The sequence below is a fragment of the Centroberyx affinis genome, unplaced genomic scaffold, assembly GCF_046629955.1.
Source record: "Centroberyx affinis isolate AG114_WGS23_722 - 3 ecotype Tasmania unplaced genomic scaffold, CSIRO-AGI_Caff_v1 ptg002725l_1, whole genome shotgun sequence".
NCBI classification, from domain to species: domain Eukaryota; kingdom Metazoa; phylum Chordata; class Actinopteri; order Beryciformes; family Berycidae; genus Centroberyx; species Centroberyx affinis.
Window position 1 is genome coordinate 52619 of NW_027280893.1, and position 19882 is coordinate 72500.

Consider the following 19882-nt stretch of genomic DNA (forward strand, 5'->3'; position numbering starts at 1 on the left):
AGTAAGCAATCAAATAAAAACTACAAAAACAAAAAAGATATAGAATTAAAAACGCAATAAATACAACCTAGAATTCAGGTAAGCGGAGCAGCTGAGTCAGCAGCAGTTATGATAATATTCATTATTCTTTAGGGAAATGGAAATCACTTTTTATAGCATCAAATGACCTTTTAGTTTTCTTTCTACTAATGTCTTATGTTACATCATGTTCTCCAGGAGAAGGCAATGGGGAGGCCAAGAGTGATCCCCCCCCCCCCCAGGTCCCAAACACAAGTGCATGTCCTGCCATAGGAGGAAACCATCACTGTTACTCAATTTAAATATATACTGAATATTTTCATATTTCATATTTGTTCCTTCTCCTCGATTTAAACTGAACTTTCTCTGTGTTAATTTGATTATTTTGTCATCGTCATTATCATCATAGCACATAACTGTCGTAACAATATTCTACCAATGCCTCTCTGTCGCCGCTCTGGTGGCGGAGTAAACTCACAGCACATGAGGGTTAGGGGGGTTGTGTTGTGTGGAAAGGGGGGAGGGGGGGCAGGGGGCTCAAAGGGGGGCGGGGTTACTGTATTTGACAGGCGGTTGAGGAGGTCGCCTGGCAGCACATGCAGGTAGGGTTGACTGATTTGGGCGGGATCAGATCCAGGTCCTCGTCGTCCGGGATCTCGTCTAGACGGTAGCCGTCCTTCAGCAGCTGGATGTTCAGATCCTGGTTGATTTGCTAAAGAAGGGAGGAGAGAGGGGAGAGGTCGAAGGGTTAGGGCAGAGGTTCTCAACGTGGGGTCCGGGGACCACCAGGGGTCCTTGAGGGGGTTCCAGGGGGTCTCCAGCAAATTGTTAAACTTCATTTACAAGGGGTTAACACAATTAGAGAATGTAGAAGAATGACTATTTTGATCATAGTTTCACAGTTATCTCTCTACCTACAATACAGATAGTCAAACAGACAGACAAAATTGTATGTAACAATAAAAATATTCTCAGATTTGGGTTCGGGAGACAAAATTTCATTAAAAGGGGGTCCGTGGCCCTAATGTGGACTAAATTAGGGGTCCTTGATATGAAAAAGGTTGTGAATCACTGGGTTAGAGGAGGGCAAATGAGCAACGAAACAGGTCTATTAATAAAGACAGATACACCAAGGGGGAAAAACGCAATATTTTACTGAAGTGGACAGATTCTTTTCACTGACACTGTGGGTTTTATGACGACAAAGACAGACAAACTCTAAGACTGTCAGATGCAGACAATAGACAGCTAACAAGTAGCAAGATTTTGTGAGCTTGTGAGTAAAATCTACAGTGGTAACCATGACAAAGTGAGATTAACAGCCTACGGCACATTCACTACAGATGGTTGTAAGGATCATCGCTTGGAGCTTTGTGATGACGAGTCCTGGTGGTGTGATTTCTTCAGCAAAGACAATGTCTGTGTCTGCATGAAAAACAACAATCTAATTACTGTCCTTTCTCTGCAGTCAAAGTGTCTAAGGAAAGTCACATTGATATAGCATTTTTTTTCCAAGTCTTGCGTATTACTTTTAATGACTGAATGTGTGAATCACCTATTTCCTTATAAAGTATAAACCGCATCAGTCATTTCCTTCCTGTCAATATGACAGTAATACAAGTCACATAATTGGGTTACAGTGTTTACATGAGCTAATTGTATGAAATCAGGGGAGAGACTATGGATCTGTGTCCGTCTGTCCATCTTGCACAATATCTCGGATGGCAATGATTGGATTTTTTCACAAAACTTAAGGGAATGATGCGTCTCATTGCTCCATTCCAGCATTTTTAAAATTTGCCTGATTAATGTAAGGGAGGCTCTAAAATGTTGGTTTACTTGCTACTGGTGGTCCAAAGGGGGGCTGCATCATTTGTGGGGGACGACATGTTTACCGTTGCCTTGTTATTCACTACAGCTTTCTCATGGTGGCATTAAGATCGGAGCACTGGTGTGCATGTAAATATACTGTGTTTACCAGCCAGGACTAGCTGGAGAGAGAGAATACTGGGGAGATGTAAAGAGTGGGAATGAAGATCCCTCTGGGGAATAAATACGGCTGATTAAACTGATATTGGCAGCAGCATCGGGAATAGGATTTGCAGGAACAGACACCCAGAGATGACACTTCACTTGTTTCCATCTTGTGTCACACACACACACACACACATGTGCAGGTGCAGATTCAATGTGATCATGATTCGCGAGGAGCTCATACACCTACGGAATTAACACGGATGAGCAGGATGGATATAAATGGGTTTTGCTTTAAGACTGGCGGGACCTGGCTCCTGGCCTCTTGACAGCCATGCTAATGGAGTGAGGAACCGGAGAGAGTGAGGGAGTGAGTGAGTGAGGGAGGGAGTGAGGGAGGGAGGGAGGGAGTGAGAGAGTGAGCGAGGAGAGGCATGTGTGTAAGTGCTGTTTCCCAGAGTGCATAGGTACCTGCTCCCTCACACATCTCACCTCGGCTGAGGAGTATCCCGATGACGAGTATCTAGACATGTCGAAGTCATCATCACTGAAACACAAAAACACAGGTTAGGTCATTTGAAAATGTTTGCGCACATTAGCGAGAAAAGGGATAGACAACATGAATGAGAACAAGAATAAATGTATGTGTGTGTGTGTTCACCTGTCTGTGTCTAGGGCCACCAGCGGCTTCTCATCTGGACTCTGGTCTAAGGAGGAATAGCCTTTATTTGGCACTACCAACCTATAGGTAGAGGACAGAGAGAGAGAGAGAGAAAGAGAGAGAGAGAAAGGGAGAGAGGGTGTAACTGAATGTGACAGGGAGGTTGTGGTGGAGGAGGAGAGAGGAGGGAAAATAAATGTGCAAGCAGGAGGAGGTGAATAAGAACAAGACTAGCAGAGATGATAAGAGAGAAGGATGGTGGGCCTGGAGGGAGCCGCCGAGAACAACAACAACAACAAAAGCTTGTAAGAGATCCAATTTCTAACTCAGACGGCTTAAAAAAACATGGATTCATAAACTGATTTTTTTTTTTTTTTATCGTTACAATCCCAGTGGTCGCCAAAGATAGTATTTTGTTGTTACAATACTCTGAACTGACTCCAGATCCACTGTGACAGTTGTGGCATGATTGCTGAAATGAGAGTTGACTTGGTATCTTTAATGTAATCTCTATCTTTAATCTAATCTAAAAATCAAGTACATAGCTACACACCAAGACAATTTTAATTCTTATAATTCAATTTTAATCCTCTGATCACACTGTGAATGTGTGAAACGGGAAACACCAAAACAACTTCTCATTTGCAGTATGCTATCAGTAGCTAACCAAAACACAAAATATTGCACTGGGATGAGGAAATCAAATCAGCCTATCACAAAAACAAATCAGACTGAAAATTTGACACTCCGACAAACTCTCGGCAAAATACCAGCAGTTAGAGAGAAGAGAAGATGGGAGTCTGTCTCACATCTTCTCTTCCAAACAGAGCGCTCGCCTCTCACCGTGTTCTGGCCATGACGTTGTTCTTCTTGGGTTGCTGGTTGACTGGACTGCCTACAGTGTTGCCGTTCTTCAGCGAGCCCTTCCTGGCCAGCTCTCTCTGCTTCTCTGCATAAGACAGACACAGGAGCACAGTTTGGTATTTACACAATTCCCCCGCTTAGTGAGCTCAAAATGACACACAAACAGCACAGCAAGTGATGGAATATGATCGATTTTGTGTCAGTGTCTTGCTCTCTACAGGCTTACGAGACACACATATGTCACGTTGCAATGTGCATATAAAAAACATATTCCTAAACAAGCCAAGGTATCATGCACAGTTACAGAAGCTGGCTTTGAACTGGAAGGTTGCTGGTTTGAATCCCTGAAATGGCTGGGAAAATCCAGGTGGGGAACTATTGTTGAGGTTCAGTTGTACCAGGAAATGTTTGTAAGCTTATGGCTGTGAAGCAGGGCGTTGCTTTCCCTGGATAAATAACGGTTGTAAACAGTACATTGCTGTTGTTTGTCATTTCGTCACATTTGACACTGATATGTTACTACATTACAAACACATTTTTGGCTTTTACACTTCCATAGGTGTTGAGCTTTGACAAGAAGTATGACATACTGTATACACACACTCATCAGAATGTATGCTGATCAGGGATGGCAAAAGTGTTTAATTCTATATGAAGTTTGATTAAATCATTTAGTCACTGTATCGCTTTATGTTGCTGGATGGCGTGATATGAGCTTTCATAGCAAAGCATCACAGCACAGGAGGTGACATCAGAGTGGATCAATTTCTGGAGGGAGTGGTGATGAGTGTTCCTGGACTGAGGAAAAGAGAGGAGGAGAGGATGCTGTCATTAGGAGTCTGCTGCTGGAGTATGGCAGCTGTGCAGTGGCATTTTTTAAACTAATACAAAAAGCACTGAGTGGGGTATTGAAAATCTTCAAAATGACCGTGCCATTGAGCAATAGCAGACTCCTCATGTGACATCAGTGGCTCTTCCTTCTCTTTTCCTTGTTATACTCTAGTCAGCAGTTGGATGACAAATGACTGGATGATGCTATTAGTCCAGTCTGAGTCAGTGATGAACTGAAATATCCTGTAATCTATGAGTGACAAAATTTAACTCTATGTTCAATTTAATTCTGTTTGGTATTACATTCTTCATCCAGAAAAGACCATTAAATTGCCAGTGTAGATTAGAGCCTTATATATTTCCCAACATTAGACATGCATACAAGTGTTGGAATTTCCATGTTGATGTTTACATGTTATAAAATGACTTTAATCAGAAAATTAGATCATATGGGATGTTTTTGAATAGGAATGTAGCCGTCATAGTGCTTTCACTGTTTACATGTTCACCATCCAGACTTGACTGCAGAGTGAAAGGTATTTCCACAGGGGCTGACACTGTACATGTGGATGTTTGTTTTAAGTTTAAAATGTGAATTTCAGTGTGTTTCTGGGACTGAATATTTTACTGTTTTGAATACCCTTGATTCTTAAAGGCTTTGGCTCAGCAAGGGTTGAATGTAGGACTAGAAACTAAAGAAGCATTGCTGCTCTCTCACCACTGGACTCTATCCAAGGTGCTGAAATGTGGCTTTGAGGACTGTGGCTTTTCAGGACACAACAGATTCAAATTTTCAAAGACAAAATAGACCACAGGTGCCCAAAGTTTTCGTCATAAACTTTACAATAAAATGGTTGGTGGGACCAAAACAACACTATTTGTTATTGATAATGTAACATGGATGGTTAAACAAGTATTTCATACAGTTAAAGCATATCACCACAATGTTTGACATGCCTTGTAATACGCAAGTTACCTCAAAATCAATCCTAAATATTCAGATGCCATTAAATGCATTGAAACAGACTGAATAAAAACATATCATGTCTCTATCTAGGCCCCCTTGTAAGGCCAAACATCATACTGACTCTAATAAACCTACTGCTCTTTGTATTCTATACAGCATCCTATAAATTAATATTCTCCAACACAGCTACAGTATCTATGCGGATCCCTCTAATACCTCATTATTGTACAGAGATTATGTCAGACACAGCAGACTAGGCCCTCTGAACACAGACCTGTAGGGTACAGCAGGCTGCTCACTTGGCCGACAAATGGTTCTCGCTCACCTATTTTCATCTGCAGGGGCGAGGGCTTGTAGTTGATAGTGACAGGTTCCCCCTCTCTGGTGTCTGAGTCCGCCTCTGAGGCTGTGGACGAGGCTGGGTCCTGCAGGCGGACGGGAAGACAGGTACAGGCAGAGAGATGCAATGGAATGTGCATTAGACTGAGCCATCTATAAATAATTAATGTCTTTTTGTAATGCATAATACTATGCCCATACAATGTGAATATAACTTTTCATAAATAGATTAAACTGAAGAAGTCTCTCTCTCTCTCTCTCTCTCTCTCTCTCTCTCTCTCTCTCTGTGTGTGTGTGTGAAATAAACTCTGATCAACAATAAGCAGAATATTTCCCAAGAGGGCCAAGCTCTAGAAACATGTCTGGAAGAGTTTAGAGTGAGAACATGTAGGCCTATACACAAACATTGCTTTAACACTGGAATACCCAAACTTTTTCAAGTCAAGGATCCCTGTAGACACACTTTAGACCACACACCCATGATAAAGGTTTTGTCAAAGGGGCCTCCATTTTTTGTTTTTGCTGTCTGTACAGATGGGGAGGAGACGGTGCAGATAGTGAAACACTGATTCAGAATAGCAATTACACATTTTCTCCTGTAATAACTTCAAGAGAATGCAATAATATTCAAATGCAACTAATCCTTACTTTGCTGGGGATACCCAGGAACCCTCTGAAGGATCCCTTGGGTGTCCCTGAACCTCACTTTGGGAAACACCGCTCTAGAATACACATCTTATTCACATCCTAGGCTACTTATTCCCCCTGGTACCTTTTTTCAGGGTAACAGCAAGGAGAAAGAAAGACCTTAAGGATCAGAGAGATGAATGGGGGTGTGGGGGAGTCTGGCTCTCGAGTGGAGCCGTACGGCCGGTCGTGGGGAGCAGGGGCCGCCCTGCAGCCCGCCCCGCAAGCTGCAGTAACCCAGGGCCCCGCTACAGGCCTGGAGCGCATCACCAAACGATTTACACTCATAAACAATAAACGGCCGTGGCTTGATAACACGCGCACATATTCGCACATATTCCGCTCTCTAAACACATCGCCACTACGGTATTGTCCTGGAAGCTGGAGCAAGTTGCTGTGGATGCTGAGGATGAGGCTGTGGTGGGATGGGATGCTTGTTTTCGCCAGACATGACGGATGCTGCTCACTACGCAGCAGACCGGACGCTGCCTGCATCCCATCCACAGAGGGGGGGAAACGATTGCCAGCCTATCGAGTAAACCACTAATAATCCTCAGAGGCTTTAGGAAGACGTGTTTACTGTCATTTTCACAATTTACTGTCTACTAGTGGGCTAAAATTGGTCCATTGGTTACATCAGCCAACATTACGCATGGCAAGTGATGGATCTAACAGAATCCCAAAGCATAACATAATGAATGGTAGGCCTCGGTCAATAATCAAAGCATAATGGAGTAACAAGAATGTCATTTTCTAAATTAAAATACAGGCCAAACACTGATTTATCATCTCCAGATAGGCTACGGGTAATACAAATCTCACTTACGAGCGGCTGCATCTCAGCCTGCATCTCCGCCTCCTGCACGGCGCTCGGCACTTGAAATCTATCTATTTCTTCCATCATTTTGGCGACGCGCCTTTTTCCTCCCTTCTCCTAGAACCTAATTATTGGTAATTTGGTCGTTGTGATGAGTTATCGCTGAGACTGTGTGTTTTCTCAGATTTGTAGCGATCTCAGTGGTTCTCCGGCGGCTAGCCTCATACCAGCAGGCAGTATGTCGACGGTGGTGTGACCAGTCGGTGACGGTGACTTCACCACCCACTTCCGGGTAGGGTGTCCCAGATTGGGGTCCGGGGGCCCACCAGGGGTCTCTCAAGTGGGATCTAGCGGGTCCCCGAGCAAAATTAGACGTTTAATATCGCTATTATTTCATTTGAAGAGAGGACAGTGAGGGAATGATAGAAATGCCTGCATCACTCTGCTGTTAAGGGGCGAGGGGCTTATTGACATGGAACATTGACGTGGAAACCTCTGTTTAAACACCGGGGGCCAGTAAATACCCAAGATCTTACTTTGTTACAAGAAATACGAGAAAGACCAACAGCAGACAAACAACTTATAATTCGGGAGACCAATTAATAATTGTCTTCATCCTAGAAATGTAATTAAGACTGAATAAATTACCTTATCAAATGAGCAGCTTGGAAGAAATTAATTATAAAGATAGAAGTTCTCAGTTGATTCAGGAGAGACAAAATGACACAACCAATGGCTAACGAAAAATTACTATTGGGACTCATAGTGAGTCTGTGGTACTCATTAATACATTTATAGTGAACTTACAGTATTTAAATTTAATGGTATTCTATTTATTTTAAATCCCCTATGGTATCACTCATACATTCTTAGAATTTTCCTATAGGATCTTAAGATCGAATAGATTTCGTCACCTAATCACATTGAAACAATGTGATTCATTTTGTGACAATTTTAAGTGGCTTTAAAACTATGACTTTTATCGACCTCTATCGGCGACCATGAAATTGAAACAACCAAGCTAATTAGCAAGCTAATTATAACAGAGATCCAACAGAAAGTGAAGAGGTAATTTACCACCATGCTACTGTAGTCTGTATACAAGGTATACACAAGGTACACGATTGTACTTGAAAGGGTACAAAGCTAACGCTCGTCGCTGGAGCTGCTCCCTTTTACGAATATTGGATCCTTAGACATGACCCCATATGTGTGTCCTTGTACTTCTAAAGGAACATTTATCCACCCCAAGTGACCAAAATATACACGCATTGATGCTTTTGTATAAAAACGTCACCTTCAAAAAGGTGCAAACATGTCCCTTTGGGGATACCACCCCGGAGTAGCTTATAGGACCAGTAGTGTAACTTTGACACTTGTGACATGTGTACTTTTGGGAACATAAATGGACCTGTATTGTACGTACCCATATTTCTCACAGTGTAATAATAATACGGACTCCTGCTTTGAAGTGAGGTTTGAAAGCCAGTAATCTCAGATAGGCCTATATATGATGATTTTGGCTTTGGTGAGTTATTTATTTTTTTGTTCGACTTATAGTGGCTCCATGACACTATAGTTTTGCTGATATTTCTATGTAAAATCTATTGTTGGATTACTAGACATCTTTTTTGTAAGGGAACAACTTTGCATTTGAGAAACTATTAAACAGTTGCTTTCATCATAGAAATTTAATTAAGACTGAACAGGTTAATTAATCAAATGAAAATTCGGAGACAAATTAATTATAGAAATAGAATGTCTGAGATGAAAGAGCATGACCTTTTGCCAAGCCATGACAACAACAACAACAACAATAATAATAATAATAATAATAATAATAATAATAATATTAATAACAATAATAATAACAATAATAATATCTGTATAGTATTCCTTTAGGGACTTTTATAGTTTATAGTGACCTTGTCTATGGCATCACTGTAATATGCCTATAATAGCCTATTCCTTCTGGGACTTTTATATGGACTATAGTTTTGTATAATATCCCACTAAAATGTATTATATGGTGAGTAGGCAATAGTTTAACAGTTTCTTTTTTTCATAGAAATTTAATCAAGACTGAATCCATTACCTATGAACAACTTGGAGCACATTAATTATAAAGACAGAGAGTTGATTTAGAAGGGAGAAAATTACATAACCTATGGCTGATGTTAGTCTGACAGAAGAACAACCGCGATATAATGAGTCGGGCTCATTGAAAGTCACTGACACGTTTGATTGCACATTGTCCTTACCTGGAAATACCAGCAGAGAGCAGCAATACCATGCTCTGCTGCACAATAACCGAGAGGCGTCTTGGCAACGACCAGCCACTGCTGCAGCCGACTGGGAGTTACAACTTCAACCTGCAGCCACGACAGTTCGAGCCAGCAGGTGGCAGTCTAACTCTACAGAACAGGAGGGAAATAGCCAAACATATTGAAAGGACAGAGTGGTGAGGATGAATGACAATGAGATGTATGCAGGGTCAGGTAGGTCGTAGTGCTTTAGCTATATAGACTGCTATCTGCAAGCAGTTTGAGAGCCAAATTTCCGCTGTTCCATATGTATTAGATGGGCTATGGCTCGAGCAGAGCGCTGCATATCTGGAGGTCAGCCTTGTGTGTCTGGATAATGTGAGCCACTGGACTTTGTCTCACATTGGATGAGAAAAATTAGCATTTGCAAATTAAAGGAGCACTTTTTCTTTAATTTTCTCTCTGCCTCTCTGTCACATACACACACACACACTCTCTCACTATGTTTCATTGTTTCTCTGCCGTGCCAGGCATACTGATGCTTTTCCTATCACAGGCATTATTTCTGCTCGTTTCATGCTATAATTAGACCTTGTAGACAGAATAAACATTCATACAGACTAAATTATTCTGAATTATAATGATTTGGATATCAGAACTGTGCTGTTGTCAAAACCGATTTAGCGAATGTGTGCGCGTGCGTGCCTGCGTGTGTGTGCGTGCATGTTTTGGTGGTGACTCTATAGGGGTCCGACTAGATGTGATTAAGTGTGATCAGAACTTTGTCTGGTGAGCCATTAATTATTCATACCCAGAGACGTTAAGACATTAAGACACACACACGCACGCACGCACACACACGTAGGCTATGTCTCTTCCTGGAACCTTGAAATGCTAATATCCCTATCTCCCTTAATTGGATTACAGAATCGGGTGTCTTTTTGGCCAACTGCTAGATATTTGGCTTCACACACAAGACACAATTGTTCAAGTCTGTTACAGTGAAACCCAACTTACCTGCTTCTCTGAGTGGGGTGAGGACAAACCCTCCTTAATGTCTCTATAGATTTGCCCCTGGCTGACTGGTATGTTTGGATCTTCATGGACGAGGTACACACACACACACACACACACACACACACACACACTTATCCAATCAAGCACTCATGTTTGTATTACTGAACCAACTCCTCACCATACTGCAGAAAAACAATCATACTCAACCACAAACAAATCCTTAAAACACTCTATTGTACAGCCCCTACACGCATCTTTCTCTTTATCCACCTCTCTCTTTCACATACACACACACACACACACACACACACACACACACACACACTTACACATACACCCTTGAAATGCTGAGCCACTAAATTAAATCATAGATTACATAAGATTCAAATATTACAAAGGTCCCACTCAGTTTTAGGACAAGATGTGTCCAAAACATAGATTAACATCTAATGCATTAGCAATGACAGTTACAACACATACACACACAAACCTACACACAGACACACACAAACACTATCCTCTGATCCTCACTGCCCGTGACTCAGTCTGGGTGGATGTGGGTTATGCAACCCCTCCAGCGGTGCAGATGGAGCTGCAGATTACTTGCCTGTCGTGTGTTTATTAGTAATCTCTGTGTTTATAATATTTGTCCATCTCGTTATATAATACCATGCTGAGTTCAGTGGCCCTCTATCATCTCAAACACTGTTGGGAGGTCCAGGAGAGGGCCGTGCTGCAATGTAGTGTAGTCCGCAAGATGGAGGGATGGAGGGGTGGACTGACTAATGCTGAGTTCACTGGCGTTCTCTAATCTCAACAGGATGGACTCAGAGTAAAATGCCACAGCATCACCCAAGCTATAATGCTCTCGTCTTGGGTGGAAGGATCAATGGATGGGTGATGGGCAGGAGAATAGATACAGGGATGGATTGATGGTTATTTAGCTTTTTTTTTCAAGCCCTGTTAGGGTCAAATGCCCAAATATTCAATAAGTCTCAGTCACGTTCATGGTATATCAAGCCACCTTTTTGGCTCGTGACTCTTAAAATGTTGTGATGCCTACTCGCGACCTCCTGTCACAGGCTGCATACGCAGAGTGGTAAAAGAATGATGTTAAGGTTGTTTCATTTGATTTATTATAGAGGAGGCCTACAGGCTTTAAACCATTCAGTATTTCACAAGAAAAGAGCAAAAATTAGAGAAAATTTGAGTCGAAATATGTTGTTTTCCTGTCCCATCAATCATCTTGGACCCCCCAAAATTCTTGCAACCCTTTGGGGGTCCCGACCTCCAGGTTGAGAACCAGTGCCTTACACAGAGGGTCCGTTATCAGCAGGGCTGATATGAAAACCAGAGAAGGTCAATGCGGTGTTTCATAGACGGTGTGACTAATGCTCAGAGCGTTTCACCTTCAGTTTAAAACAACTCACTGAGGACTAGACCGCTGGATCTGTGCTGGTCAGTTTGCATGGGTCTGGGATCGTCTGGTGGGAGGGAAATAGAGAAACAAATAAGAGAAAGAGAGCGAGAGAGCGAGAGAATGAGAGAAACAGGCAGGCAGATAAATGGACCGAGACTCCAATAAATAGTAGACAGCTGTACAGTCTCCTTTCTGACGAGCATTTTCAAACCAACGGCCCACCGAACGCCCTTACCATCTCTCTGATATGCACCATTAGACCAGTGTTTTACACATGCGCATGCATGTATACATGATCTCTCTCTTTTGCTCTCTCTCTCACACACACACAAACATGAACAAACACACACTGCACGTGCAGCTAATGCATCTCCACTGTGACCAAATAGCATTAGGCAGTTTCCCAGCTCATCTCAGTAGGGAATCAGGTAAATCCATGACTCTCACAATCTCGTTAGCAGTTCACCTCTACAGCATCCTAATACGAATGCAATCTGTGAAAGCCTCTAACCTACCTGTGTGTGTGTGTATGAGTGTGTGTGAGAGAGAGAGAGAGAGAGAGAAAGGAGAGAGAGAGAGTGAGTTGGAGCGAGGGGGAGGCAATGCATGTGTGTTTGCTTTTTCATTCAACATTCAGATGTTCCTCCTGGCAGTTCTCTGCAAGGCTTTAATTTTGTCTGTGCATGTATGTGAGAGTGTGTTGGAGGGTGTGTGCGTGTGAGAGAGAGAGAGAGAGAGAGAGAGCCATTGCAATTCAGTAAACACTGTAAAATCAGTGGCGGTGCTGCATCATGGATACCAGATAAGGATTATATGGAGGTTGTTGACTAACAACAGGATGTGGGTCACAGATGAGGTCAAGTTCCACATTGATTCCTTCAATGCAGGAAGTTTGTCAGACTTACATTCAACAGTTATACATGGAAATACAGTATGTGAAAAAGTGTATCTATTAACACACTGGACCTAAAATAAAAACTACTATCTTTTTCATTACTCTTGAATCACAATTTTAATTTCAGTTCTTATTTGGAATAAACTAATGTTGTATTGACTCGAACCCTAATGCAAAGTGGGAGGGCAACATTGACCACATTAGTTATAAACAAAAGTAAATCCTTTTATTATGTCGTTATAAAAGAAACTGTCATTATGTCCATGAAGCATAGAGCAGAATGGTAATTCCCATAGTGAAACACAGAGACCTATATCTATATAGTGATCAGTTACCATATGGCATTTGTACAGAAATATCCTGTAAATGATGTAGAACAGAAAGTGCTGCACAGAAAATAACATCAACATAGTTATATCTTATTAAACTGAAAGATAATGCAGTCATACCTGAGATTAGATTACAACTGACGTTTTTCCACCGCAAATAAATACAAAATGCTTCCATGCAGAACCCTATCATTAATCAGCATTGTATCTATGCGAGGGAAAATATTCTATGCAGCACTTTTTATTCTAATGCTGCGGAAATAAAATTATGGTTGGCTCGTAACTTTGTCAGTCAATCTGATCTCTTCCGTCTCTCTTCAATCCGTAAGACGGTCTTGACATTACACAGTCAGCAGCTACAATACATTCGCTATGATAACACAATTTCCCCTCATTATTGACTGCGAGGGTTCAGTCACTCTGTCATTCCTGGTGAAGCCTGTCTATAAATAACAGTTATTTAGTCTTTAGAGGAGCTCACAAAATGGAGGAGAGGCACACCGGGACACGGGCGGAGCGGAGAATGGCATAGCTTTCAGTTCAACTGTTCAGCTGTCGTTCCTCTCGGTTGATTTTTCATCCAATATTTATTAATTTTTTTGTTCCTTTTAATCCCATGGGAGTCGGATCAGTGGAGACTTGCATGTCAAACGGAGAGACTGTCAAACAGAGGCCTCGAGCTCCCTCTCTGTAAACAACACCTCATCACAACATCCCCTCTCCTACTATTCTCTCACTCTCTCTTCCCCCAGAATATCTGCCCTCTCTCTCTCTCTCCACCCTGTCTCGACTCTCGCACACCCTTTCTCCAGTAACATCTCTCTTTCTCCCTCTTGACTCCTTTCAGGCATTCGGTCTCCACCTTTTTTCTGTCTGTCGCTCTGTCGCTGGCATCATTAGTGCTCCAGCTGGCAAGTATCAAGCTGCTTCTGTTGCAATGAGACTTTGCCTCTCTCCTTCCCTTTCTCCTCACCTCTAACGCTTTAGTTCGACTCTTGTTCGACCCCCCCCCCCCCCCCCAACCCTTCACCCCGCTCTGTCTTACTAACGCTTCCACCCATCGCCATTCTCATTCATTCTGCTTTTTTGCTCCTTCTCTGCCACATCCACTCGGTTTTCTCCTAGAGAGATGAAAGAGAAAGAGTAGAGGAGGAGAGCATGGCCTGCCAGTGCAGAGCTGACTCGAGCAAAGCAAACAGACTGACAGATGGACAGTCCCAGCGAAGCGCCGCAGAGATAAGAGGATTGGACCGGTTGTTGTTGCTGTTGGTCTTGACGTAACCCTTAACGCAGCAAAGCTCCTCAGCCTCTTTCACTCCGAGCTCCGCTGAATGGCACAGACTAGACAGGGGTGATGGGGGGGGGGGGTATGTATGTAAGACAAAGGGAGAATGTCAGATTTTGAGGGGAGAGAGAGAGAAGAGAGAGAGAGAATGATTTAGAGTTCAGAGTTTTGTAGATCTTCTAACCGACTGCAGGTCGACCTTTGACCTCTAGCAAGTTGACAAAGTTTCATTTTGTCTCCATCCGAAGTCCATGTCTCCCCCATGAGGTCGTTCACCATGATCAGGCTGCAGTCAGCAGGTACTTCTGTTCGCCCTTCTTCAGCTGCTGCTCCGCTGTGAAGACCGGCGCTTTCTCCTGGCGGGACGGCACCTTGCAGGCCTTGTAGAGGATGACGAAGAGGATGAGGATGAGGACGCCCACCACAGAGTTACACACGATGGCCACAATGGCCCACACAGACAGGCCTGTCCTCAAATCAGCCTCCATGGTCGACCCGACGTCTGCCTCCGCACTCATTGTGGTCGGTCACTTCAGACTGTAGAGGGGTGTGTGGGGTCTACGAATGGCGTCATGATGCTTGGTTTAGTTCCACGGTTAATCCCTGAGAGAAAAGAAAATGTGGAGTCAAGTGAACATACCGGGTTTAATTTCCATGTGCACTGCACACACACACACACACAGTCACACACATACTGGCATACTTGGCCTTGGTTAACCTGACTGTGTCCTGGGAAATCTGTCATGTGAGTCTGCTGACTCCACCAGTGAGGTCAGCACAGTACTGATTACTTTCTCTCTAACAAGCCAAGTCGCTAGGCCAAGGTAGCTCTATTCCTGGATCTTGAAGATAGATTGAAGTGGGGTAGTGGGGTGCTGGAACAACAGGAACACAGATTCAAAGTAAAAATTTAAGAGCTATGGAGTACTTTGAAGCTTTATTCCTGGAAACATTATTTAGAGCAACCGTTGTCCAGCACCTGCATGAGAATGTTTTTATTATTTTATTTTATCTACTTTACATTCCTGGAGGTGCACTCTCAAGCCTTCTTCCTTGAGAGGCAATAATTAACACCACAAGTGCTTTTCGCAGTGTCAAACACTGTGCATTAAAAGGGTTTCTTATAAAGTGACGCTATTTCAGGACCTGTAATAAGCAAGAAACATCACAGACGACTGATATCGAGAAACATAGCTAGGGATTTTGTTATGTATAATAATCAGGAGATGATAGGAGAATATTACAGGTCCAGAGTGTGCTTTTTGGCTGCAGTTGCAGGTTGGAACATTCATTTTCTTGTTTCCCCTATATAGGCAGAGAGCAATGAAGTTATTAAACTGATAAAGAAAAGTAGGTGCCAGTAAGCAGTTTTTCTTGCTGAATTATTTTGAATGAGTCTGAGCAAAAATGTGTTTGGGGAAGAACATGTTTGAGAATACAGTTGCTGGTTTTGTGGCTGATATTAAATGGGTCACTGAGGTGTACTTATGTGTGTGTTTGAGAGTGAGAGAGAGAGAGAGCGCGCGCGCGCGAGAGAGAAGCGGGAAAGAGCATGAGACGGAGTATGTGAATATTATTCCACTCAGAGTTTAACAGATAAAAACTCTCTTGCTCATCTCCTTCCGTCTATACCTCTCCCTCTTCCCCTAATGCATTTCAAATGAGACCGCATACTTCCTCCTCTCTCCAGCTGAGGGCAATACCGCAGACAGTCAACCCTGCTGTTGAAAACTCATTTCAAAGTTATCCTTCACTTTACAGGCTTTTTATGACCAAACAAAATAAAGATGGATAGCTCCAAGTTAGAGTGGGTGGCAGTGATGCACTTGATTGGCTCTTGAAACGCATGAAGTAGACATCACCATCGGTAGCAGATGGGTCCCTCTCTGGGCGACGGTGGCATCACTCTGGGAAAAATTACCCTCATAATCACTAGCCAGGATTATTGTCGATGCAACTGCCCTCTTCGCAGCTTTTCCGATTATTTACAGCAGCTCTGTCTCTCCGTCTGAAGCTGGGTTCACATGAGTTCAGCAGGGGAGCTGGGCATCCAGTTTACCATTTCAATTAGAAAGAAAGAGAGATGTGTAAGCTACCAGACTAAAGAGAGGGGAAGAAAGAAGACTGTGTGAGAGAGGGATAGAGAGAGAGAGACACAGAGAGACACACAGAGAGAGGCAGAGTAGCCTATCTAAAATGAAATGGTTGTGAGCAGTGTAATGGAACTGTTTGTGCGCTTATATTGACTTCAGAAAATCAGTAGTGCATATAACAAGAAAACACAGCAGTCACACTAGTTATTCATTATCAGCAATTATAACAGATTTTCACAGCCCATGCTTCCCAAAGTACATGATTGTGGTTCATTTTTAAATCACTACAAGCATAATTTGTTCTCATTTGCAAGATAAAGACATTTCCTCTAAATACCAGATAGCTCTGTTTCCATTAGTGACTTCACTGGGAGACAGAGAATCTATTCAGAAGTAAGCCAGAGCGTGTACAGCCCAGAGAGGCATAAAAGTTTAAACTGGCACTATATGGTCCATTTGCTCAGCCAGGGCACCAAAATGGCTCAGAGTCACTTCTAATGGTTCTCAAGAAAAGTAATGTTTTTATGATCCTGGGTCTCAGGGTGAGAAATCTCCTCATTTGTGAATTTGGATCCTGAGTGAGAAGTGACGATGAATCACTGCTATCGCTGCTGGGTGAAAGACAGATTTGAGTGAGCCATACAGGAAGGCTGTGTCCATTCGGCATAACTTAACTTTCAATCTGAACCCTATGTAACTCTGCTCTGATCTGGAGCAGGCCCTTGCAAAGTGCTTAGGTCACACAACAACTCTGTCTAAACACTGTGTGACATTAAGCCTCTAATCACACTCAGTGGAAAGTCTAAATGATGGGAAGTTTGTTTTGTTTGATTCCAGAAAGTCCAGAGAGCAGAACAGCACATGACTGCCCCCCTACACACACATGCACACGCACACACGCACACACACACACACACACACACACACACACACACACACACACACACACACACACACACACACACAAGCACACATGGACACACACTTCCCCCAGGCTGTTATCAATACTCTGATAAACACAGTGTTTCTGTTATGCAATGACTCTGTGCTCTTTGGCTGCAGAAAGAGATAGATATGGGGTGAAGAGGTTCGGGGGAGGTGGTAGTGAAAAGTCTGGCAACAGCAAAATTCAATGTGAGTGTATGTATGTGTGTGTGTGTGTGTGTGTGTGTGTGTGTGTGTTCATGAATGGTATCATTGACAGACATAATGGCCTTTTGTTTAGACATGCAAACAATGTAATGTAAATGTATGCAAATGATATATGCACCAAAGCATGCTTACAGAGGCAGGCAAATGGGCAGATACACACACACACACACACACACACACACACACACACACACACACACACACACAGAGAGAGAGAGAGAGAGAGAGAGAGAGAGAGAGAGATGGAAAGAGAGAGAGAGAGAGAGAGAGAGACAGAGAGAGAGAGAGAGAGAGAGAGAGAGAGAGAGAGACTGACTGTGCCTCTGATGAAATGGAAGAACAGTCAAATCCTTGTCTGAGCTGTGCATAATGCATCACCTGGCAGTGGACTATCAGTATCAGTGGCCTCCCCTGTGGCTTCCTCCCAGTCGGCCCTCACTTCCAAGGCACCAGCTGCATAGCAACAACTTTAAAATGAGTTGGACAAGTGTTGAGTGTTGAGTGTCGACAGAAAGCCACAGTTAATGACTTTAAACTGTAGCCTAGCGGTTGATAATCCGTCGAACTAGTCATGATCAAACATGGAATTATTGCCTGCCCGCACGAAAAACCACTATAGTAATCCTTTAGGTGGATACAAATTAAGCTACAGTAAAACTTTAAAATATCATCATGCATCTACTATAGCTCAAATGTGATAAAGGAAATCATGTATTTATGCCACAGTTGACAACAAAAAAATACCATGAAGCAGGGTGAGATCACTAAACTCGCAATTGAAGGCACACTGTCGAAATACTATAGAAATAGTTTTTCAGTGAGTGATTTGTCGTTAGAGAGACACATACGACTGTGTGTGGCGACTGGAGGGAATGGCATTTGTTTTGTTAGGCGTTTATAGTTGCTGGGAGCAATCAGCATCGCACCAGAAACACAAACATTTCGTGCAACAGCCTACCTAATTCTTCCGCCTGGTCTCCGGTATCCACGCGCTTGTGTATTATTTCCTCACCGCCGTCCCAAGTGCAAATTGGGTGAACCTCAAATTTCAAAATGGACCTCGTTGTGATCTTCAACAACTTCACGAAATCATTTCTGTAGCTGGAACTTGAGCCGAAGTAGGTCACCAAACTCTGACCGACCGTTTGGCAATATGGCTCAGCACGCGCGGACACCACTGGACTAGTAATAAAGTCAAGCTGGCGGAGTCCCGGCCAGTTCCCGGTGACGGCTGACAGGCGCAAGGCGACAGAGCGGAGATGCTGCTGTCAGTGTGGCTCCTCATCATCCCTCAGTCCCTTCCCTTCCCCCTCCTCCACCCATCCTTCCTTTCCCTCTCTCTCCCTCCCTCTATGAACCGAGCTATTTATAAAGAAGCTCATCCTATCATGGGCTTTTCCCTCTCACACCACCGTCACTTGCCCGTGGTCAAGACTTCTGCACCGAGGAACAGGTCAACTCAACAGGCAGAGTCGCGTAACCTATAAGAGTCAAAAGAGAAGCATATGTAATAACAATAGTGTGATGCTTTATTGGTCCATTGGGAAATTGTCTTTTCTGCTGGTTGGGATTCAGAGTCTTTCTTTTCAGCATGAAGGGTCCATGTATGAAGGTCTCTTTACACTTGGCCACCCTGTACCCCCATACAGAGAAAAATGCATTTCATATACTTCTAAATATGTTCAGAGATACAGTGTTTCAAAATATTTGCCAAAATATATGAAATATGTATTTGTATACGGGTAGATGACATTCGAAATATGAGTGACCAATACATATATGTCAATGGCGCATAGCAAGGAAATGTATTTTCAGTGTCCAACCTGCTGTATTAGGAATTAAATTAAATATTTTGTCAAATGAATATATTCTGAAGTATATGTGAAATTTATTTTTTGCACTATAGGAAATTACTGTCTTTTATGATAATTAATAATCAAATGCATTAGATAGAGGGTCCCATTTAAAAACAATCCTGGCCTCACTGAGACAAGACACTGGGCACCTAAGAACATAGAAAAACTTCATAGCAGTAAGGTTATTTAAGGCTAAAAACAACCGAGTTGCATGAATTAGAAGCACCTTTTTCCCACTTACTACACTCAAGACAAGTTGCACAAGTTGTCGAAGCTGAATATCTGGCAGCTGCACAAACTTCAAGCTTGTGGGACCTCTTTTCCTCATTGGTATTCAGCACAACAGCAGGGTGTCCCTGGGGGATTCTGCTGGGCTCCTTTGTATGTGTGGGTCTCTGTGTGTGTGTGTGTGT

The 19882-nt window shown here is 42.9% G+C and overlaps 1 protein-coding gene across 4 annotated transcripts; it reads right to left on the reverse strand.

Annotated features, from left to right (window-relative positions):
• Positions 1–571: 571 nt before the first annotated feature.
• Positions 572–7245, reverse strand: fam219ab (family with sequence similarity 219 member Ab). Of its 4 annotated transcripts, none has more exons than XM_071535522.1 (6): positions 7219–7245; positions 5684–5740; positions 3497–3597; positions 2654–2734; positions 2485–2539; positions 572–730 (listed from the first exon to the last, which is right to left on the reverse strand). In XM_071535522.1, exons 1-6 carry the CDS (start codon positions 7243–7245, stop codon positions 572–574), a joined length of 480 nt encoding a protein of 159 aa, XP_071391623.1. The 4 variants fall into 4 exon arrangements, with proteins under 4 accessions (XP_071391623.1, XP_071391621.1, XP_071391622.1 ...); XM_071535520.1 differs by having other exon boundaries at positions 3497–3602; positions 5641–5740; XM_071535521.1 differs by having other exon boundaries at positions 7168–7245.
• Positions 7246–19882: the final 12637 nt, after the last annotated feature.